Genomic DNA, 24750 nt, shown 5'->3' on the forward strand with positions numbered 1-24750 from the left:
GTGGCCTTCACTACGGAGGTGGCGTTCTTTAAATCCATCTGAAGCTGTCTCACCCATTCAGCCAAAGGGAGTCGCTCGCCTTCTTTCAAAGCAATTCTTTGTTTTCGGAAGGCGTCCCAGTCCGTGAGGCGCAGCTGACGACCAGACACGCGGCCCACTCGCACTTGCATCGCCGTCTCAAGGATAAAATGGTCACTGCCCAGAGACGCTTCTAGGTTGGTCCACGGGCACGGATGTTGCGTGCGAACTAGTGTCAGGTCCGGGCTAGTGTCCCGGTTCACACTGTTGCCCATACGGGTGGGATGGTCGGTTTCAGTCAAGAGTCAGTTGAGTGCGGGCAATAGCTAGGGCCAACTTACGGCCCTTGGGAGTTTCGGTTTTGTGGCCCCACGAAGGATGGGACGCGTTGAAATCACCCATAATTAGTAAAGAGTTCTCACGTGGCTTCACAATCTTAAGGGCGTCATGAAAGAGCTCTTCAAATACGTCCCTCTTGCCCTTTTTGGGAGGACTGTACACATTCAACACAAATACACTGCCATGGCCTCTTTCTCTAGGCAGGAGCTCGAGCAAAACGTGTGAAATGTGTGAGTGTTGTGTCATTGAGCAATCAATCGCGGTCATATCATTGTTAACCAAAATGGCTACGCGTGGTGTTTCGTAGGGATCCAATATTTGTTGCGTGAATGTTGAATATCCTGTGAGTGTTGGTGTGCAGTTCGTTTCTTGGAGGGCGATAACATCTGGTTTGCGTCCGCGAGACTCTACGAGTTGCTGCAGACCTGCCTTTTTCTGACGAAAGCCTCTGGAATTCCACTGCCATGCAACCATGGTAGAAGCCGGCGGTGCACTTTTTGACTGTCGTTTGTGCTTAAGGTGTCCCGCCATAATTAGTTCGGGCGCGAACCCGGGCTACCTTATCCTTTAAAACTGAGCACGTTCCGTGGCCAGCAGGATGGTTCGAAATTTGCCCGGCTTCACGGCATGCGGCGCAACAAACAACGGAGTCCCGCACACGTATACTGCAAGATGTGACGCGGTGAGGTCCAGCACAGCGTGTGCAGACAGACAAACGCAGCCGGGTCCACTTCAATTATATGTGCATAAGTTCCGCCTTTTTCTTTATACGATACACGCACCTAATTACAAGTGGCAGGGTCCAGCTGCAGCGATTGGTTCCGGCGGTTTAGGGCAGCAATCAGGTCGTCCGCGCTAACGCCCGCGTCCACTCCGGCAAGTTTCACATGAGGATTTCTCTGCTGCGGCACTCGAACAGCTATCGAAGTGCGGGTCACCTCAGTACGGTTGATCGCCTCCTTAATGCGTTCGAGGTCTGAGCGATCTTTGGAAACGACTTTGACCCCGCGCCGAGTGCGTCGCAAAGTGACGGCTCCGATGCCTTCAGCCTCAGGATCGATGTTAGCCTTGAGCACGGTATCCACATCATGGCCTGCAGAGTGGGAGGGCTGGATGGGTGACAAAAACATGACGTGATCAGGACTGGGGATCACAGAGGACAAGGTGCCAAAAGAGTCAATAGGACCAGCAGACGGAGTTACAGGGACGCTGCTGGCGGCATCCGAAGTATCCTGAGTAGGCTGCTCGCGCACCACGGACGCAAAGGATCGAGGAGCCGCTGTTCTACTTCGGAGGGCCCGCAAATCTTCCACAGCCTCCGTGAGCCGCACTCGTTGCTCCGCAGCCAATGATTTGAGGGCCTCAACTTCGCGGTCTCTTTCGCGTAAAGTGGCGAAAAGGACATCTGAACGTCCACGCTCGCCAACTGCAACAGCGAAGAACCTTGATGATTCTCGGTATAGCTCGCTGACGGCCGTGATAAGCTCTGCACGAACAGTGGCCTGTACTTTGTGCAGTGGGTTCAGGATCGTTGCTATTATACCCTCGTGGAGGGCCACGGCCTTCGCAGAACTGCCGAGTTGAATACGGTCCGGGAGAACAGACGCCGAGTCCGGAGAAGACTGATGTGTGTTACCGGCAAGTGCATCATCCGATAGAGCCCGCAGCTCAGAGTTCAGGGAAGAATGAGCGTCGTGATGATGCGCCTGCAGTTGTCCAGGTGGTAGAGGACCGTCCCGAGAGCCAGAGCTCCCCGCCAGGGCTAGGCCACCAGAGGCGTCTGCAGGGCTTGGTGACCGGCCGTGGATTTCGTTCGAGGCGGCCATGCTAGGCCTCGCTGGTAAGAGGCCCTGTGGCCTGCGGCCACCGGGGACGAGCTGCCCTTCAAAGAAGCTAGGGCTGTGCCAGGGTGAGCCCTACAAAAGGTCCTTGTTCAGCGACAAAAGTCGCTCAAGGCGAATAATAAGTTAAACACAGCGAATAAATCCAGTCACTTCAGGAACAGACAGCGGGCTACCTGCTTCTTCTTCCTCCTCCACGATTACTCCTTTACTTACAGCGGCTAAGGTAACGTACTACATCGCGGCCTGTGATTGCACACAAGGTTTTGCCGAAGTCACCATCTTTTGAATGAATAAGCTGACGAAGCTTTTTTTTTTTTTTTCTCTCAGATACACAATATGCACGAGACGCGGCCGGTTCATCGCGAGGAAGCTCGTTGGTAATGCCGCGCTTACGGTGAAACATGCGCCTAATATATAACTGCATCCATATGACATGTGTAGCGCAAAAGGGCAATCGAGGGACACAGAAAAGGTACACAACACAGGTGCTGTCTGTAGCGCCTGATTGTGTACATCTATTTGTGCTGCACACGTCATGGAGCACCGTTACCAACTCGCCCATCAGTTTCCATCCTTGTGAATATAACTGCATGCTCTAAAAATGTTTCTCGCCAACAAAAGCAGTTGCCGTTTACCTTCCGTCATTTCTATCGATGCTTCGTTCCCATTGTACAGAATGCGTACTTACGCAGCATCAGATAGCGCAGTAATACGTACGCTCCTTGTCCTAGAGGTAGCCCCGTTTGCCAAAAAAGCAAGTCTTCTCTGTGCACCACCGCTTTCTCTTTGGCATTTTTCTCTGCAGTTTAGTGAGAGGCACTGGGGAAACAACAATCGGGAACCGCGCTTCACCACTGGCGACACAGTAAAAAAAGAAGGGGTACAGGCGAGCACAGAACGCGCGCACAAAACGCGGAAAAAAGAAAAAAAAAACGAAGTGTCTAAAGGTACGTCCGACGTATCCATTCGATTCTCGTAAAGATACGGCGGACGTCGATATACAGGCTCATGGCTATACGCACGTCGAACGCGGCCACATTCCGCTTGCTACGCGTGAATGAATCTTATCCTCTACGATATCAGCTAGCCGCGACTCTCGATGAGGTGCTACGAAGAGTGCATCCGTTCTAACATAGATCACGGTCTTCACTTAGGGTTGTGTACGGCAAGCATCGCTGTCACGCACATAGCTGCAGGCGATGCTACGTACTGCACCCGCTCCACCAGCTGGCATCGAGATACGCACATTCACGAGCAGCTTTCGCTTCGCACTAAACTATTACCTCGATCTGCCCGTAATGTAAGCGAGCTACTCCTGGCATTTACGCTGTCTTAGGTCCTGCATCGACCTCCGAAGATCTAGCGCCGGCACAACACACACACACCTCGCCGTGCAGAACATTCGGCAGTCCAAAGTATGTATGTGAAATGGCATTATGCTCGTTCCTCACATGCAGACCGAGGAAACAGGATGTTTCTAGCTAAATTCTTCGTTTAAATTCTACCTCAGAGCCGTGGCAGAAGACATGCCGAATTTACTAGAGGCCTGCGCTGCTACTGCGGCGAGCTGCACATCGACTCGTCGAGGCGAAGACCTACTGCACCGCACCGCAAGAGTGCACAACCGGAAAGCCGGAAGCGCGAATGATCCGAATTCCCTGTGAACAGCAATGTTCTTTGGTATTTAGGGGAAGACTAAAGTGCTTAGCCTGCATCTTTTTCTTGTCGTTGAATTTTGCGTACATGTAGTTTAAACCCCCGCATGCTCGAGGTTAGCATGACCCGACTGAACGGCCGCGCAGCTTTGAAACGATCGGGATCGATATGCATGCATCGCCGGACTTGGGTACGCGGTAGAAAATGTGCGCTGCACATTTCGTTGCAGAAGCTGACTCTTGGAATTTTGCAGAGTGCGCCATGCAAGTGATCGTTGCTACAACCACGCATCCATGTTCCAACGGCTGGCCTACCCCGAGGCGCATAAATGTTCAACCGTGGACGTATCAATGATCGAAGAGAGGACAGATTTTCACAATATTGGGCGCGAAATCGATAGCTACCAGTGCTCAGTGTTAGAGAAATTCTGCCTTGATCATGCGCAATTCAGTGTTTCAGGTGTGGTCAGTAGCTGTAAGTTTGAACAGTTCGCCTGTCAAGTCAGCGGCGCCAGCGATGGACCGGCGGAGCGATTTTCCACGCTACACCGCTGTCTTGCTAGAAAGCCTACCTAGGCGGCGTTTGACATTCAGCTGCTTTTTGTGGGCCCCGTAATTGAACGCAACGCCTTCAGAAACGCGTTCAATGTTCAAAAATGTATTCTCTTCAACAGTTTCACTCCAGGCTGTCAAAGCAGGCGGACGTTGATAAAACAGTTGAGCACTCCAGTCTTTAGAAATCTGTAGAATCGCCTTCAGTTTGTAAAATTATTGGAATAGGTCACTTTCCGATCGCTGGGACATAGACCCTCATGACAGCGCTTTCACGTGAATAAGGACCACACCAGACCGAAAGCTTGTCTCATATAACACAGCTAACCAAGGTATACCTTACAGCATTGTGTTGATTTTTATGGTGCATAAGCGACTAATGCTGCCATGCACCAAGAACAAGGTTTAATGTACTTATTTGTGTGTAAAGACTAAAATGTTCTTTAGGATGTAGCTTGTTTAGGAACATTTTAAGAAACCAAAAGTGCAGGAAATTTGCACGTCTCTCCTAGGATTACAGTTGAGAAGAGCGTGTTGTCGGGCTAGTTGGTTCTGCATAGTATATAAGAGAAATGCGCAACAACTTAAACAGGACACTTATTCTCTTATTTATTTCCTAGGATCATGCTGGGATGGAAAGGGATCTGTTGCAAAATTGTACAAAATGTTTCCTCTTATTTTCTCGACTCTGGCGCACGTGTAAAATATGGTTTATTGTTAGTTCATCTCCACACTCCTTGCATATTGGTTTTTCCTCTTTCATAAGTATGAAGCTGTGTGTGAGGTGTGGGTATGTGTTTTGTGAAGATGACCTAAAATGGCCTCCATGTTGTGTTTTTGATTACTGCATGATTTCCATTCCTTAATGACAGGTTTGACAAGTATAGTTTGTAGTTTATTTCAATGTTTCAAAAATCCTGCCATTTCACTCTCACCTTTCTTTGTACAAGCTTCTTGGTATCTTCATGCAGCATATTCACCCTCTGTAATTTAGCATTGCGTCAAGGTAACCTGGTTATTTCTTTTCATCACCTTTCAAGACAACTGTCCCGATTTCATAAAGTGTAGGGTTTCTGACGACAGGAATTCCTTGGAAGTCATAGAAATAAATGAGATCCACAATCATGAGCTGTCTAGGGTATGCATATACATGTCCATCGCTCAGTGGAATGGTGTCAGTACGCTGTTAGAACAGGTCTTGTGGTAACAACAACCATTGTCTGAGGTGGTCCTTTAATGGGCATTGAAATGCTATGTAACTACAGGTACTGATAGAACTCTTGATCACGTTATGTGATGATGCGATCCTTGCATGCATATAGGTATACATTTCAGAATCTGCAGTGCAACACTTGACCATTTGCCAGCAGTTTGTGTGAAAATGTATTTTTCATGCATGTTAACCAGTATTTAACAGATGACCCCTGTGCACAAGCCAAAAGTGCCACGAGCCAAATGTCACGAGGCCACACGACATGGCAGGAGGTGTTAAGTCAAGCTTACAAAGTTATATTTGAAATATGTTCTAGGACGTTTCAGCTCCAATTAAGAAAGGTTGAGGCTTACAGAGGTCTATGCCAGGTTGTCTATCACCTAACAGGGCAGCCTACGACCGTATGCTAATGAGTATATCTGAGATAACAGAGACATGAATTAAGGAATTAGTAATTATGTTTGTAGCAAAGGGCATGTAAATTAACGGGAATCCACAGTGGGATCTGCAGACAAGAACCATTAACGCTGGCACACCATACCCTTACAGGTGGAGATTAGGAGTCTCCCTAATTTTTTTTCTGCTCAAAGCTTGTCATTTCCTTCATTCTTCCAGATGAGGAAGATGTGAAAATGATAGCATCGAAAATTCCAGAGACCATCGTTAACAAGCATGCTGATCCCAACAGCGTAAAAAGGAATTTCAGAAAAGATGGGTGACTAGTAATGCTGGCAACAGTTGAAGCTAAGTGGAAAGGCATGAAATTGAAATGCAACATATGCAGAGATATGTTGCGAGACGACCAGTCTGTGGTGTGCGACATCTGTCTCCGTTAGTTTCATCAAGTGATTGGCCAAAGCAGATGGGGCTTGTGGTTTTGTGATGAGTGCAGTGTAGTAGCATAGATGCAACCTTGCCCATTAATAATTGGAGTGGAGTAAGTGCATTGTTTTTTTGTAAGATGTTCATGGTTTCCATGCAAACATTATGAGAATTTTTTTCCTAGAGAATGTTTGCTGAAATGTGAATATAATGTGCAATAAAACTAGTGTTTTCTTGCTATTTACTTTTCCTTGTATACATTAGTTCTGTGAAGAAAACCACAGGCTAGAAGGAAATGTAATGGCATGCACTTTGATACTTGGCCCCATTGTGCTGGCCCAGTAGTTAGTGCTTGGTTGCTGAACCCAAAGATGCAGATTTGATTCCAGCCAGAGCAGGAGCATTTCAATAGAGGCGAAACAATAGGCCGTCATGCACCGTGCGGTGTCAGTGCATGTAAAAGAACCCCAGGTGGTCGAAATTATACCGGAGCCCTCAACTATCGTGTTCCTCATAGCCGTAGTTATTTTGGGATGCTAAACCAGATATATATCACATCATACTCTGAGTAAGATGCTATTCATGGTCAGTTAATCATACACTAAACGATCAATTTTTTTCTGCATGGTACAGCAGCTGTTGTACAATTCTACTTTAGCCTTCATGAAGAATATCACACTGGCTCCACATGGCCTTCTGTTGACCCTTGATATGCGTCACAATCACACACCCGAGTATGTATTTGTCTAAGGGCACCTATGCATGCAAGGAGGGGACCGTTACTTTCCATTTGTCCGAACTGATATGCACGATCCACATCATTTCTGTAATTCAACTGCCTGCTATTTGAACTGTCCAGCATTGATGCAAGTTTCAAAGAACTGCAATTAGCAAATTAATCCAAGCAGGAAACCATGCCAAGAACTGCTTTGGTTTCATCTTTAACAACTGTTTGAGAACTAAAATTAGCCAAATGTTGCAAAACATAGATGAGAGGTTACAAAATCTAAAAAACAATGCAGCCTACCTGTGGCATGTAGGGTTTCACATCCTAAAGTGACATATGTAGCTATGAAACATACCGTAGTGGAGAGCCCCAGACTAATTTGACTGCCCAGGCTTTGTACTTTGCGTTGACATCTTGCAGGAAACAGAAGCATTTGCATTTCACCTGCACCAAAGTGCGACTGCCATCACTGGCATTAAACATCACGACCTTGGGGCAAGTAGCCGAACGTGCCACTAAGATGTCACAGCATCTACGTACATGCTATACACGTCAACCTTTCTAGCATTAAAGCTGTCACATGCATAGCAGATATTCATGTTCAGCTTTGGACTGACAAGTTTAAAAGTGTACTATTTGTGTTTGTCTTGCATGAAAAACAAAGGAAACTAAGGAAAAAAGAAAAAAAAAAAGAACATATGTTGAAAAAGCACTAGTCATTAACACATAAAGCATATTCGTTCCTTTATTAATTATAAAGTGGCCTTCAACAATAGCACAAAGCCTGAACATTTAGGAAGGTGCTGTGCCAGGCAGCTATTTTACAGAAACCTGAACCATTTCACCTGTAGTAATGCGCATCCCGGCGGTGTGGGCTGGGCACTTATTTTTCGGTCCACTAGCTCCAACATGCGAAAACTGCATCATGTGCATTCCCATTTTCCGAGTTTTGAGCTCTGTAGTGCAGGCTAACAAACTGTCGATGACTTATTTTCGTCTGATTGTTGCACAGCGCGTGTAAATAAATTACCACTGCACCTAATAAACACTGACATGCACGTGCAACATCGCCGATCATAAACGGACACACTGATGTCCGTCCGGACATCGGCGCACTCATCACAGCACTCTTCGTAGTCTCACACAGCACTCTAGTAGGACGTAATCCGTACATCACAGCATCTCACGGTAAGCACAAACCACACCTCCAACAAACACGAATGACGCGATGCTTGGGCTAGAGACACGCCGGCGGCACCCAGCTTTTTCAGCGACTACGTAGAACTTGCAGCATCAAACCTCAATGCGAGCAGAAAGCGATGCGTTACGTGACGCATCTCATCACAGATAGAAGTGAGGAAACTTTGAAGAATCAAAACTACATAACTACATAACGACCGTCGTAGACGTTAATGCACATGATAACGAGGACCAAATGAGCGGGCGTGCGGGCCGCGGGCTGGCCGTCAACACCGCGATTACATGCGCTTTCGACCCTGCCGCGGTCCAACTCACGTAAACCTATCATCATGCCATCAAGTAGTATATCACCCATTCTAGGCACTATTCTTGCCACTGTACTATTCTTTGTAATTTCACATTTCACGCATGCAGTAGTACATACTTCCTAAACCTCGCACGTACACCTCATACCAACTTCGATTTGGCTACATATGGCTACCATGTTGTTGCTACAACCACATCTGGGGATCTCGGATCCGTCCGGCTTTCCCGACGGATCCCCATATCGGAGAAAAATGCGTTGGGTCCGTCGGAAGAACCCTACCGATCGGGTCCGTCCGCCGTACCTCTGAAAAATATTTCCCGGATCCGTCCGTCGTATCCCGTACCGTACGTACCTTTAGCCACAGCCAAAAAAAAAAAAAAAAACCCGATGCAATCGTCGCCGAGCAGGTAGAAGTGCGGAACGATTCGCATGAGCAAACACCTACACCGTAAATGAACTGCTGCACCTTCGTGAAAGCAAAAGACGCGCGGAAGCAGGTTTAACACGCACGCACAACACCAACAGATTGCCGTATTCTGAAGCGAGAAAACTCCGTCGTCTGCTCAGGTGGTACAATGGATGGATGGAATATAGGAGCGTCTTCTTTGAAACGGGGTGGTAGCAGTAGCTATCATGCTCATTTTTCTCCCTATATCTTAATTATTGATTTAGGATGGTTAACTAAACCATCATTCTATTTAAATTTTGTTCCTACATTACTAACATTATGTCACTTCTCTGCTTTTAAGCCACCAATCTTCCAGTCGTTTTTTGCTAGTTTCCACCGCCGGTTTATTCACCCGGCCACTGGTATCTCTAAACCCCAGAGCTTCAGGAACAGTGATTGCGCCTGCACCAACTTCCGGATGGATACCATTCATTCGAGTATAATATGGGCAATTGTTTCACTGGAGTTTCCACATACAGCACATGCGTCATCTCCATTGTTAAATTTCTTTTTTCTAAGGCACCCTGATCTAGCTTCAAAAAGTAGGGCACTGCCTCTTGAGTTATCAAAGAAATCTTCCTTCCTGATCTGCATTTTCCACTTTGGTATAATTCCACACTCTGTTTCTTTTCCATCGAATGTATCCAATTTTTACCTTCAGTGTTTTCACCTGTTGCATAATGCTCTTTATTTCTCCGTCCTTGTTAATTACTAGCATACTTACTAGTTAGTTTCCTAGTTCTTTTCCTCCATTGTGAGTCAACGTTTTAGGTACAGGTATGTAAATACTTTAGCTGCCAATCTGTTACTGTCCAATTTCCTCAGGCGTTCCTCATATAATATTTTACTCTGAGCTTCCCGCACTTCGAAAGATGCCCAGCCCATATCTCCCTGTACCGCCTCATTTGTAGTTTTGCCGTGGGCACCCAGCGCTAATCGTCCAACCGATATCTGATTTGTTTCTAATGTCGACTGTACCTCTGATTTTAGGCACAAAACCGCATTTCCGAAAGTAAGTCCGGGCACCATAATTCCTTTCCAAATACCCCTCAAAACCTCATACCAATTGTATCCCCACAATGCCTTATGCTTCATTATCCCGGCATTCCTTCGCCCTTTGGCCTTAAGTGATTGCTCATGCTTTCCAATGTATGCCAATCCTTCGTTTACCCATACCCCCAGATATTTATATTCTGCTACTTTAGGTATTTCAAGACCTTGTATTTTAAGACCCTGATCAGTTGAGCCGTTGAAAATCATCAGACCCGACTTAAACTGTGCTGAAACCGAAGCCTAGAGCGTCCCCTTCGTCTCCGCAATACTTAACTAGAGTTTGCAATTCTTCCAGACTCTCAGCTAGCAGCACAATATCGTCTGCATACATCAAACCGGGGAGGCGTTGCTCTACCACACCTTTCCACCTAATCTATATGACAGGTTAAAACCTAGGTTACTGTCTTGTATCCTCCGTTCCAGGTTTATCATCCCTGCTTACGTTGTCGTACGCTCCGTTTATGTCCAGGAAGGCCAAATACAAAGGTCTATTTTCCACTCTAGATATTTCGATGCATTGGGTAAGCACGAGCAGGCTATCATCTAAGCGCCTACCATTTCTAAAGCCGTTCTGAAGTTTTCCAAGTATCTTGTTACTTTCAACTCATGCTTGCACCTTTAATTTCACTGCCTGCATGGCTAACCTTTACATAACAGATGTTATGGTAATCGGCCTGTAGGATTTTATGTGCATCCTGTCTCCTTTCCCTTTATAAATCAAATTCATTTTACTCTGCCGCCAGCTGTCCGGAATTTGCTTATTCGTTATGACTGTTTCCAGAGCTTTTAACAATGTTTCCTTACTTTTTGGACCGAGTTCATTAATCAGCTTGATCGGAATTCCATCTATTCCTGTAGATGTGTTTTTAGGAATATTTTTTTCTGCCTTTTTCCAGTTTAGATTGGTCAGTTCTAGGCTGCTTTGTATTCTGCTACCTTGTGTTGCTTCCTGATTTGCGGCGATTACCCTATCGTCGCTCTTAAATGACTCGGCTATAACTGATGTAATGTAGTTCACTGTGTTATCTCCCTTTAAACAATTTCCCTCGTTATCTTGAATCCGATCCTGCTTTCTTTGATTCTTCTTCCCTAGCCAGCTTACATGGTTCCAGAATTTTCTTGCTCCACCTCTAGAGGCATCGTGTATATCAGCCATCCAGCGATCGGTGGACTGTCTTATTTTACTTTGGACAAGGGCCTGCACCTGAAGTTTCTTTTGTCGATATGATTCCCATTTTTGGTTGATTTCCTCCTGAGATACCTGTGCTTTCTTTGCCATTCGGTGTTCCCTTGAAGCAGCCCGTCGTTGTTCAATAGCTTCCCTGATTTCCTTATTCCACCAGCTCCGTGGTTTCCTCTTTCCATTCCAGCGGTTTGCTACTTTAACCTCCTGAATTTTCCTCCTTATGAGTAGTGCTACCTGTTCATAATCCCAGTCTTCCATGGGGCTTTTCTCTATTGCTTCCTCTATGTCTGCTGCTATCTGCGCTATTTGATCGTCGTTTAATTTTGCGTTTACGTTTTGTCTAAGTTCCATTTCTCTTTTCATCAAGGGCCCCATCTGCAGACTAATACGTTTATGATCACTTCCCAGACTACACTCCCCTTCTTCGTCTATTTCCATTTTTGTGACCTTGCTATAAATTTCCTGCGACATTAGACAATAGTCAATGGTCGTCTGCCTGTTGCGGAATTCCCACGTGATTTGGCCTTCACATTTTGTTTCTCTATTTACTATAACTAGATTGTGTCGCTCACAGAAATCTAGCATTAGCTTGCCGTTACAATCCGTGTATCCATCCAGATCGTCGATGTGGCCTTCATGTCCCCCAGTAGAATAATATTGGCCGTTTCCAAACTGGCTTATACCGTCACTGAGACATTCAACAAGATCCCTGTTTCTTGCCTGCATTGATGTCCTGTTCCTAAATAAACTACCCCTAGCCATGTCCTTATGCCGGCAATTGTTCCTGAAACCCAGATATGCTCTTTACAAGATGATTTAATTCTTTGCCAATTTGTTCCCTGGTGTATCAACATACCTACCCCTCCACCCTTTTTTTCCGTTGTCGTTCTGTTGCACCCTTCCCAGACGTAGCCTTCTATAAACGGCGGATCTTCTAGATCCCTGAGATGAGTCTCGCAAAGAGCGTACACACCTATTTTGTCATCCTTCAACTGCTGTTCTATCTCTAGCCATTTCGCTCTTTTTCTACCTCCTTGCATGTTTATGTAGCTGATCCTAGTGTTGAATTTCTTTTTTTGTACTTTTCTTTCTCGACCTACTGTTTGCCATTTTTGGGGGCTCAGCCTTCATTATTACACTCTCTTCTGCTTCACTTCTAACTACCTCTGTGCACGGAGTCCTCGCGGACCCCCTAAAAAAGCTACAGCCCTGCCTGCCAGGCACCAGCCGATCTCTGCTCCCACCCTTCTGTTAAAATGAATGCCATCTCGCTGAAAAGCCCTACCAAAACCTGCTTTATATACCTCCCTGTTTACCTCAACCACTTCGAAACGCTTCTCCAGGCTTAACTTTCTTATGTCCTGGTTAACTGTCACCACGTCCTTTTCCATCTTTCCGTTCAATCCTAGCACCTCTGGTACTGTGCATACAACTATCTGCGTCTGCTGTGCTATCTCCCTGATCTCGTCAACTCCCTTAGCTAAACTTTCCACCACTCCTGCAGAGTCACCAATTAGGACATCGTTTAGCCCCGTGGCTACTATTACCATACTGTGCTCTGTGGAATTCTTCAACAGCCTATTTTTACTCTCTTTTAGCACTGCCCTCATTGTTCTCCATGGGAAGGCTCTAACCAACACTCTCTTATCACCCCTTTCATGTCCCAAGATATCTCGCTTGCACCTGTTCATGTTAGAATCTCTGGTGATAAGCACCTGGGCCTTCTCTCTCCCTCTCCCAACTGTTGGCTCCTGCTTTCGGTTATCTGTGTCCTATCTCTGGGATTTTCATTCTTCCTTACTTCTTCCGGCGTCTTAGCTGCTTCTAAATAACTTTGACGGTTCGGATCCGCCTGACCTACTTTGCTTATGCCTTCCATGCCAGTGCTGGCCCCTGCCACGTGGCCCGCATTGGAATGTTCATCCTCGTTGGTTCCAAGGATAAAGTCTGCCCCTTTTTTTTTCAATTTGAGTAAGCTGTCCAAGCAGTTTCTGATTTTCCGCTCTTAGCAAACGTACTTCATTTTCTAAATCATGCACACGAGACACTAAACTGCCCCTTTCTTGATCAAATCTATCTAGACGCGCACTCAGTACGCAACACCGACACAAAAGGTCGCTGCCTTCCGCTTCACCTACAGAGTCAAAACGCGTTTCCTTGAGATTAACCTGCGCCTCACACTTAGTACACTTTACATTCTTTTGATTGCACATCTTAAGCGCTCATCGACTGAACTATATCTATTACGAATTCTCAGAATATACAGATTGCCAAAAGAAGACACAAGAAACGACTAGCAAACACGCGTTAAAAACCAATTCTGCGAATGCCAATAGCCTAGAAAAAAATATTTATCTAAACAAGATAGCTAAATAATGAACGCCACGAAAACCTAGCTGCCGGCACAAAAAACTAGGCCGCTAGGACCAAGAGCTAAAATCTATTCTTTTGGCTGCACCTAACCTAACTACTAGCTGAAAACGAAATAAAGTTAATAAAAGAAAGAACTCATCTATTTGACGCTTCGGAAGCTCCCGCTGTCGCCAGTCCGTCCGTTTCCAGTAGCCACGTGCAATCGGAGGAGCGATGGAACACGCGTCCGCACCACACGGCTGTCAACTGTACCCTCCCAACAAGCAGCGCCCTCTGCCGCTAACGATTGGCTTTCATTGCAAATAGCGCCATCCTCGCCCATAGGGATGCGCGGGCGCTCGTCACACTAGCCAGTATATTCTAGGCACTGTACTATTATAGAGGCTGTAGCCTAAACAGTGGGGCTACTATAGTGAACTAGTATTCTAGTTCACTATAGGGGCTACCTTACATACTTACAGTATGGTGTACTTACAGTACGCCGCTGCTACCGCTGCCTTGCGGCGCAGCGGCAGGACTTGTCAAGGGGCGTTAGCCGGAGGAGTTTGCGTCCCGGTGATTTGTAATCCGAGCAAAATGACGCTTTCGCTGCCATCCGTTCGGCTCCTGTCTTCAGCCGCTAGAACAGTTGCACCAACCTCGGCTGGAACCCCAATTATAATATTACTTATACTCACTTGGGTTATTCGGTCCCAGCGAGGTGGAATACCAAGTTGCACCCCGAGAAGTGGAGCTTACGCTCTAAAACACTTCATGGAACCCGCGAGAGATCAACTTCGATGCCACTGCATATTAGACGCGCTGCGGCAGTGCCAAGGCCGGATGCTTTTTATGGCTATAAGATTTGATCATGCCCTACCATCAAGGAGGTTATCCCAGCCACTAAAGCCACCAATCACAGATTGCGCCGATCTTTGTTTTTAAGTCAGCCTGACCTTGGAAACCGAGCTTCGAGCCAAAACCGAACTTAAACCCAGTACTAGAGCACCAAATTCTCATCTGGCCTAACCAAGCCAAATCGCCTGCAATATTTTTTATCCAGAAAGCCGACATGGTTCCAGAATTTTCTAGACCCATCATTATTTGTATCATAATCAAACACTAGCCATTCGGAAGCCAGTAGACTGTTTATGACATCTTGGACTAAAATTTGTTAGTTTCTTTCGCTGATAACATTACCATTTTTATTCTATTTACAATCATCTAGCATCAGGTAGCTCCACCAGGAAGAGTGGGCATTAAAATAATTCTGGTAACTGTTCTAAATATTCCAAGTCACAAAATGTTACCTTCAGATTTGGCTAGAGATAAATGGAGCATACAGTGATCTGCTCCGAAATGCAGAATGGTGGTTGCAGCTTACTTGGTTTTCCGTTTGACTTTGCGAGCGACACCACTTTCAGACATCTTCAGAGAGCCCTGTTTGGTTTCTCTCGGATGTAGTGAGAAACTGCACCCTTATTCAATAGACTTGAGGTCTGAAGTAGCTTTCTTGCAGCTACAGGAAAAATTTTAAAATATGCTTTATATGGCTACGGTTTTTGAGAACTCGTTAAAATTCCAACATATAAGGAATGCCATTTTTATGGCTTTTTGGCCACAGTAGTAGGAGGTCAGCTTTCTCATTTTAAGGAGCCTGCTATTTGGGCTCTGTGCACACACTCAAGGGAGCCCAGCTACACTGTGAAGTGGGCAGGCTGCAGGTTGTTTCATCCCTTCACCAAAGGTAGTGGCAGCCCATGAAGAAGCTGCAGGAGTATGCATTTCAGACTGTCCTTGTGCGAGGATGCCTCTGGGTTATCGACTTGGGGGTGGGCAGGCCCTTTTTCAGAGATGACAGGGTGGATTTTACTGTTCCTGGATGGGATGTAGATGGTCCCGATAGAGGCCCATTAAACACGGTTTTAGAGGGGCCAAAGAACAGTGTGGAGCATCACTCTATGCATCACATAGACGCAGTTTGTTTTTGCAGTGTACAATGTACAGTCTTATACAGCCCAAGATATTCGCTTCTGTGCACTGTAACACGGCTGCCGACAGCAATACTGGAATATGAATGTAAGCTAGAGGAGAATGAGGGCGAGATTTGTCATCTACAAGATTTCGAACGCTAGAGTTGCTTTAGGAGCCTCGTTACTATGCTTAGAACGAAACCCCGTGAGCCATATACTTTTGACAAAGACTGTACCTTGAGTTTTTTTAAAGGTTCAACGCACCCAAGTGACTCCAGCTACGAGGGGTGCTATGGTGGAGGGCTCCGGATATTTCTACCACCTGGGGTTCTTTGACATGAACTGACATCGCACAACACATGGGGCGCCTTGCTTTCCACCTCCATTGAAAAGCGGCCGCCGCTACCAGGATTTGATTCTGTAATTTCGGGTTCAGCAGTTGAGCGCCTTAACCATTGATACACTGCAGTGGGGCCCGTGCAAAAGTGAAACCGCTGTTGCCCTTCTTTGAATAATATATTTTCCTTAGTCTTTATGGTAGTACTTTCTTTCATTTCCAGGTGGATCCCTTCACAATTTATGCAAATTAATATAGCTGAGCATCACAATCCTTTGAAGCACGTTTAGACCAAGTCTGGTGGCCGTAGCAAGTAAGCCATGACTCTACTTCTGGCATTTGAAACATCTGCAGAGTTTTGCGTGCATAAGCGTACATAAATTTTCATGCCCCCGACCTCCATCGAATCAAGCAGTGTATTGAACGTCGCGACAAGGTGTTTGAAAGGTGTTTCCTTATTGTCTACCTGGATTTTAATTCTATGAACACTAACTATATGTTAGCAGTTAACAACAGGTGAGACAAAAGAGTATGGCCTGCTGATGTAAAATTAAGTATAATACAGACCACTAATTACCTTCAGCAATGTGTAATACTTGACGGAGTATCAGACAGACAATAAACAGCAATGCATATCATTTATACACACATATTCACAGCAACAGAAATGACATGCTGAACCACTTACAGCATGAGTCTTCAAAAACAAAGTGATGATAAATTACTAAGAAAAAAAAACAAACTGGCTGACAGTATCACATGCAAATGAGTCACCACTTGCCATTAGGAATGCCAGACCACACCACTTGTTTCAATGCACTTTGGTCCGAGACCATTTCACCAAGCAAGGTGGATAGGTCTGACAGTTTTGTCTCCTGGATCAAGTGTTGTAGCAGCTGATCAAGTTCCTATGACAGCTACCCTGAGCCAGTTGTGGAAAGCAGACACTTGAAACTTGGCACTGCTACTTTCAGCACTGTCATGGCTCTAAATCCTCTTCGGGTTCATCATGCTCGATATCTGTAGCACTCAGAACTTCTGCGCTAGCTAGAATATGAATTTGAGGGCTCTGTTCCATTTGTGCAAGTTGCTCAGGAGTCGCTTGTACAACCTGGATGTCCCCGTGCTCCGTGCGGATGATCTGTGTGGGAGATATACCAACCAAAGCATTTTACACAATGCTATAACAACTCAAACATTTGTAAAAGCAGCACAGCTTATAATCTTTTTTCTAAGTGGCCTCCTTCCAGGACCTGACAAATGAAGTGACACAGATGAATATTCCCGACAAATGAAAAATGCCCACAGGGACCACTGAAAGCAGAGCTACAAAGAGGTGACTACTTACTGATGTTTATGCGATAAAAGAAAATTACGGGATGATAAGGCCCCCATCTTGAGAGACAATTCTGCAAAAGTACTTGGATTTACCATTGCCGATTACTATGATGCTTTTGCTCTAGTGAATGCTTGTACTCTAAACCGCAGCTTCAAACAAAAAAATTTTTGTTTGTAGCATGAAGACAGGGGAGGTAGGCTGAGGGTGGCAGTTTCATGGGTGGTAGCCTGCTACCTAGGGGGCTGGGGTAGGGTGCCTGGTGTGTGGTGCATCTAGAGGGCGACTTTCCCACTAAGTTTCTGAATTCAACTTTAACTGCTACGTGGACCCCAGTAGGTGGAGGTAGGTGGTGGTCCTGGACGGTGTCTCTGGAGGGTGAAGGTGGTCAAGGGTGGACTGAGAAGGTGGATCAAGGTTGGCAGTGGGTGGATGGTCAACTCCCAAGATAGAAGGGTAGGGTGGCAAGTTCGCTAGCAGATGTTGTTTCTGGAGGGAAACTGGCTTCACTCTCAGAAGCTATAGACATCGTCATTTTCGCATCACGCTTACTCATTACAAAAAAAAAAGTGTAGCAGAAAAGGAAATACACATACCAGTACCACTGCAATGCATAGCAATGCAACACACACTTTCTCTCTTTCTGATTTGACTGAAAAACACAATACTGAAAGTAACACCTCTGCGCGAGATATTCCCTAATATGCTTGTTTAACCCCAACCCACAATTTTGCTAAAACTGATACAGTAAAACCTCGTTACAAGAGACACTCAAGGGAATCCAAAAAGGTGTCTCTTGTAACCAAAAATTCCTATCAATTCGTATGTGTGGCAGTTTAGATTCCCTTATCTAAATTCTGTTCCGTGTCAGTGTCTTGTTTTGTTGCAATATGTCAGGAACCAAGGAGTGCCTCCTTTTGACTGGGAAGTCAAATTGTCCTTATTGTTTCAGCCACTGTCATCACATTCCTGTGTGACTGAAACAACAGGGACATTTTGACTTCCCAGTCAAGAGGAGGCACTCCTTCTCGGTTCCTGATGTATTGCAACCAAAAAAAGGACACTGATATAGAACAGAATTTAGATTAAAAAATCTAAACTGCTGCACATACGAGTTGGTACGAGTCAGCTGCGTTGCATGAGTGTACCTGGGTTAACTGTATCTGTTATAAATAGTGAAGAAATTACTTTAGGGACCTGCAAAAGTTGTCTTTAGTAAAAGAGTGTCTCTTGTAACCATGTCTCTTGTATGATGTTAACATGGCAAACATAGGAAAACCAACCAAACCATTTTCAAGTGTCTCTTACAACCTAGTGTCTCTTGTAACCATGTCTCTTGTAACAAGATTTTATTGTATCTATTGCAAAGCTTTTAGTCTATTCATGCACACAGATTCATATTTTTCTTCACTGTTACACAGGGCCAGTCGATCATCAAACAAACTCCCTGACTCGGTTGTTACCATAAATAATCCTTAAAAAATTTCACTCTGCAGTCACAGATCATTCTGCAATTTTTGTGATTTACCTGCTTTGCTGTCACTGTTATACGTCTGTGGGCACTGACCTTAAGTGTTTCTAGCTGTCATTTGTGTCGAGCTAAAAGCCATCTCGTCTCAAATATTATGCCCGTCTCTACTAGTTTTATATCCTCTTTTTGTAATGCCATTTCAGGTTTTAAGAATATAACAATAAATAATGATGATGAACGACAGCTGGGCTAGCCTGCACCATAATATGTCACAACACTGAGCAGGCATTTTATAAAATACCAAGAAGATGGAAGTTCTGCAGGGTACAACTGGTTCCTAAAGGGGGCGGTGACATCCAGTCACCTGCTGACTACTGACCTATCTCAGTGGCATCTTCCTTCAATAGGTGCACACGCACGCACGTGTACACACCCACGCGAACACGCACAGGGAGTGTCCCAGCTATGATGGACCGAGATTTTCAAGAAAACCTAACCCAGTGTTTTTCACAAATGAAATCAAGTGCATGTTGTTAGAAGTCATGTAGTGTACCCATCGGTATTTTTTTCTTTCGACCCATTTGAATAATTGACATTAACTAATGAACTTTTAAAATATCACTTTAACGCTTAGGCGTGTATAAGAAAGTTGTCGAGCGCTGTGAAATAGACTGTCTCAGGTTTTTTAGACGAGGTAGCCTTAGCATAACCCTTTTTGTCAGGCAAAAATGAAAGCCTGCTAAATGTTTTAAAGATATCACATGACACCAGGCAAATTAACCCTTTCTTAGCTGCTCACGACAGAGCTTCGGGTTGCTGCTGGTCATGAGATAAGTGTCAAGGACTGCTGACAGTGCACTTATTGGTGCATCAACTGCAGTCATGATGCTTATCTCCGAGCTAGCGGTAACGCAAAGCTCTGTTGTGGGCATCAAGAAGGCGCAAATTGGGCAGCGCTGTACTCAGCTGCGTATGAGAGCTCTGTAACTGCAGCATGTTTGGGCATACAGAGCGCATTGTCACGAGGTATGTTCTAAACTTCAGGGGCTTTCATTTTTGCCAAATAAAAAAAGCTATAGTAAGGTTACCTCGTCAAAAACACCTGCACTGGACTACTTTTGTGGTGCTCAATAACTTTCCTATTTGTACTTAAGTGTCTAGAGCGATATTTAAAAGTAATTACTATTTTTTTATCATTTTTTATATTTAATGTTAAGTAATTATTCAGGTAGGCAGAATGAAAAAGATACCAGGGGGTAGGTACTTTACATGACCTTTAACAATACTCATTTGACTTCAGGTAGAAAGAACGCTTAGGTTCACAATGACTTCACAAATATAAAAGTCCTTGGAGAACTTGAAATGGGCTTTTGAACTGGCTAATGCCTGAACCTGTTGATGGTCTCTAGGCCTGGGAAGCAGCGACACAAGAGAACAGATCCCTCCTGCTCCTAGATGTTTTTCAGGCATGCACACAGTCACTATTGCTCATAACACACTCTCCAGAGTGTTGAAAAAGTTCACACTACCAATAAAATGCTTGCACCTCCTATAAGAAATGTGCAGGGGGAACCTACCGGCCATACAAGGGGATGATGCAGCACCAATGGTGGAGGTGCAACAGTTTTTAAGGTAGCCTAATATCCTTCCTACTTGTTATATTGCATGTGTTCCCAATGGCAGAGTAACTTAATACAAATCACCTGGAGTTCAACCTCACATACATGTAGGATGTTACTAAAAAATTGCAAACTTTGCTCCAGGAGCAGCGTGCTACAAGGAAGTTGATTTTTAATCTTATATAATGGCACGAAGAATTATGTTGTTGTTACTAAACCTTTTTGTCTTAAATATTGATGCAATTATCTTAATTTCAGACAAGATTTTAAGCTCTAGACCATTAGGTGTTTTCCCCACAGTGCATCCAATTCGGCCAAATTTTGAAAACAGCAAAAAAAGGGACAACTTTGGTCCTAATTAAAAAAAAAATCAAGAACTCTCAACACCTCAGAATCATTAGGGACTAAGAAGGTGTTGCATTATATTGTATAAAATTATAAAAATTAATATAGAACTTACAGCTTGAAATGAAAGTTATCAATATTTAACCCTACATTCTGGCACCATCCAATATGCTTTTGGCGCTGAAACATTTTCTGCGTATTACGCTGACATTGTTCTTTATTGCTGCAAAATGCTGTAGCTCTGGAGTTCTTTGTTCATTCTCCATATTACTCCGAAATTGGTCAAAATTCAAAAAAAAAAAAAGAAAATGGACATTTTTTTATTCGAATTTAAAAACACCAGCATATTCGATTTTTATTTAAACCACTTAAAAGCAATACTCAGTTCTTTGTAAATATCACACAGTAAAAAGTATTGCATAATGTAGAATAAAAATATATAAATAAATATACAACTAAGCGCATGGTTTTGTTCTATAGAATTGCTAAGGCCTTCCTCTAAGCACTAGGCGTCGGAAATTCAATTCATTATTTATTCTGTTACATTTTACCTCATGCAATATCCAAAACCATCTCAGTGCCCATGAATACGTTTTCTGCTTGTTGCCAGCATTGATGATTTACCTAACCTGCAAAGCCTCGGGTTTCACGTTTAACTTGAGATGTTGTAGGTTGTGGGTGGCAAGTTCCCTTTGACTTGCCTCGCATCACCTAGCCTAGGTAGCTCTGTCGACAAGCACATTCGCCATCTCAGCTCAATCGTGCCGCAGGTATTAAGACGTATATAATTTCACTAAAGCTGCCAGGCTGCAAAGTAGTCTACTTATAATAGTATGTAAGTGCACTTGAGAAAAATTGACTTCAGAAAACACATTAATGTCAATTTTTATCACGACCAATATATGAAATAATAAAATTAAGAGCTGGATTGAATACCACTGCACAGCTAAAAAAAACTGATTACAGGATAGAGTGAAGGCTAAACCATCACTTGTGTTCTCCCATGAAATGACAAGAAATAGCTAAATTATTCCATGTTTCTTTTTTTTTTTAAATTGGAACTAAAGTTGTCCCTTTTTTGCTGTTTTCGAAATTTGGACGAATTTGATGCACTGTGGAGAAAACATCTAACGGTCTAGAGCCTAAAATCTTGTCTGAAATTAAGATAATTGCATCAATATTTAAGACAAAAAGTTTTAGCGACAACAACGTAATTCTTCGTGCCATAATATAGGATTGAAAATCGACTTTCTTGAAGCACGCTGCTTCTGAAACAAAGTGCGATTTTTTTAGTAAAACAAAAGTGGCAAGGAAAAATATTTTCAATACCTTTCCTTGAATTAAAAGTTGCTTAGATTTATTTAGTAAAAAATAATAAACGACAAAATTTTAGTGGGCAAGCAGCAGGGCTCCAAACTTGCAACTTTTTGAAATGGCACGAACGGAGTTTTCCACCTCTAGTGATAATATGATTTTATTTCCGAGAAAACTACTGCATACCTTGCAAAACTAAGGTTCATTCCTGTGTGTTGAGACATTTGCCCACCAAACATAAAAATTTCATTGAAAACAAAAAAAGGTCATGGGACCTCAATTACAGTTCTTATCTGAATTGTCTGGCTTGCAACGTATATATAGTTCATATAATTCAGCAATAATGGATGGACATGGCCCAGCACTGTCACTATGCAGTGATGTGATCTATTTGACTACGCGGAGACACAGCAGAATGGGCAAGCACACACACATAACTGCGTCATATTCAAGACCAACAGGCATCACCTATGTGAGCATGAAACAAAGCTCCAGGCAGGAGTGACACAACAGTGGGCCTACCTCAAAAGCTCTCGCTCATTTCTTGGTGGTCTGTGCACTCTAGAAGCTTGTGGCTGCAGCCACTGACTTTTGGAAATGCAATGCTATGGTTCTCCTTGCTGCCATGACGAACTCTAAATACCCGCCAACGGAAGCCTGGATGTGCAGCCGTTGGCGTAGACAGATGCGTTTTCAATGCAGCTATCCACAGTAATGTTGGGCTGTCCACCATTTAATTTAAGCTCGTGAGGCCAAAGCCGCACTGTTATTCAAGCAATGATCCAGCACACTAGCCAACTGAAGAGCTGCCTCTGCACCAAATACACAAAGTGGACAAGATGTCTCGAAGAGATACGCGAAGGCCACAAGGTGGCTCTGACAATGGCCCTCAAACCTTCCTGTAGCCTAAAGGTGTGCATCCAGATAAAAGAAGCTGAGAGTGAGCTTGAGACAAGCCGCATCCAGCAAGAAAGCCGTCCCTAAGTTTTCACCGCATGAGCAAGGATTAATCAGAAAAGAAAGCACAAAAAGCAACATGGCCGAAAATGTTCTCGTGTTAGGTGAGAGCCAGCATGCTGATGAGCAGACAGCTCCATGTCAAATAATTGCGTAGATTCGATAAAAAGAGTCACCAATAAACCAGACCTCTGAGAAGGCTATCTGGCATATTTAAGTGATGTGTTTGCATCTCCTGCCACCGCTTCCGACTATGAAAGCCATGACAGATGCTGCAACTATAGTGATGGCAATCAGACTGTGGCCAAGTGCGTGACACAAATAATGTCAACGATGCTGGCAAGTCAAATGAGAGGATAAAATGCCTTGAGCGCTGGCAGCGAGACTGGTTCGCCCAGTGAACACTGATGACGACTGAAACAATATGAACAATGCACCCACGCTGTATTCTGAATCTTATCCTTTTGGTCCGATCTAGGCTTGTGATCATTCATTATGTAGGGCTTAAAAGGTTAGATGAGACTTTCAAACCTTGAAAAATTCGGTTTTACAAAAATCAAGTATCTGTTTGTATGACTTGTTTTATGTGCTCTGTCTAGTTGCCACTATTGATATCTACAGGGGTGTTCTTTGAACCCAGGCACCTTAGTGGAGCCATGGTTGAGCAGCACTATCTTTGGCTTGGCTGAACACTTGTTCCTTCATCTTCAAAACTGGCCCCTTAGGTCGATCCTACATGCAGAAACAAATATAAAAAAGTGAATGTTTCAAGGTCTCGCCATTCAACTGCTCATGATGGCACTGGTCTCCTCAGCGGTTGCCTCTATCAACCAGCGAAGTAAGGATGAGAGCCTATGTCATGGTATCTTGTCTAGCACTTCAATAGAAATGCTTGCTCAACTCGCAATATAATGTTTAGGGTTAAACTTTCTGCAATACTCAAGATTTCAATGACTGACACTCATTTGAAAAGAAGTACAAACTGGTGCACAAAAATATCGGCAAGCAAAAGCCATCAATTACCAAGAAAGGTAAGAAAAGAAGACCTAGTAGCAAGCTACTGTGAGTGAATTTATTGCAGAGGGTATTATTGGAGTATATTCGAGCATTTAAGGCTCTGTCGATATCGCGAATGCGAAAAGTGGCTCGATCGGCGATGAAAACTGCACGGAGGATGTCATGAAAGCGCAGTCAACTGCTGTTGTTACTGCCCAACAATCTACTACAAGCAAATGAAATGTATGCGGAGAAAGGAGTCACCATAAACACACCAGGCAAAATGCTAGATAGCCAATTAATGCTGCATTTATAACAGGTGTAGAGAAGTCCTGTGGAGAAGTCAAAATGGGGTTCAACTATGAATGTCTTTTTTCTCAAACTTCTTTTCTGGACAGTTGCTCCCCAACATGTGAAGCTGATTTCTTCAGGACTGTTTGGTCTAGTCTGACTCCATTTGTTTCGCTGCACTCAAGAACCACATCAAATACATTGACAAACTTATATTCTGAAGCTGATGCTTTGTAAATTCTCAGTATGATATTTTGCTTACAGTTTACATGTCTATGCTAACTACAGCGCTAAAATTGACAGTAAAAAATTTTGTGTCAGGGGGGGGGGGGATTAAGGATAGCTATGACATGTGTATGTTCATGATGAATATACGTGGGCACAAATGATTACGG

General features: G+C 44.2%; 1 protein-coding gene across 3 annotated transcripts in view; it reads right to left on the reverse strand.

Annotated features, from left to right (window-relative positions):
- Nucleotides 1-16627: 16627 nt before the first annotated feature.
- The window catches only part of LOC146205168 (protein BANP-like), an 82660-nt gene continuing 74537 nt past the window's right edge, over nt 16628-24750 (reverse strand). The window contains exon 10 of one of the 3 annotated variants that reach the window (XM_084589851.1): nt 16628-17167. In XM_084589851.1, coding sequence (XP_084445977.1) covers nt 17006-17167 — 162 coding nt within the window. In that variant the 3' untranslated portion in view covers nt 16628-17005. The remainder of the gene's footprint in view (nt 17168-24750) is intronic. The other 2 variants (XM_084589852.1, XM_084589853.1) reach the window with 2 other exon arrangements.

The sequence above is a fragment of the Amblyomma maculatum genome, chromosome 1 (assembly GCF_055883805.1).
Source record: "Amblyomma maculatum isolate TAMU_Amacu chromosome 1, ASM5588380v1, whole genome shotgun sequence".
Classification (NCBI taxonomy): domain Eukaryota; kingdom Metazoa; phylum Arthropoda; class Arachnida; order Ixodida; family Ixodidae; genus Amblyomma; species Amblyomma maculatum.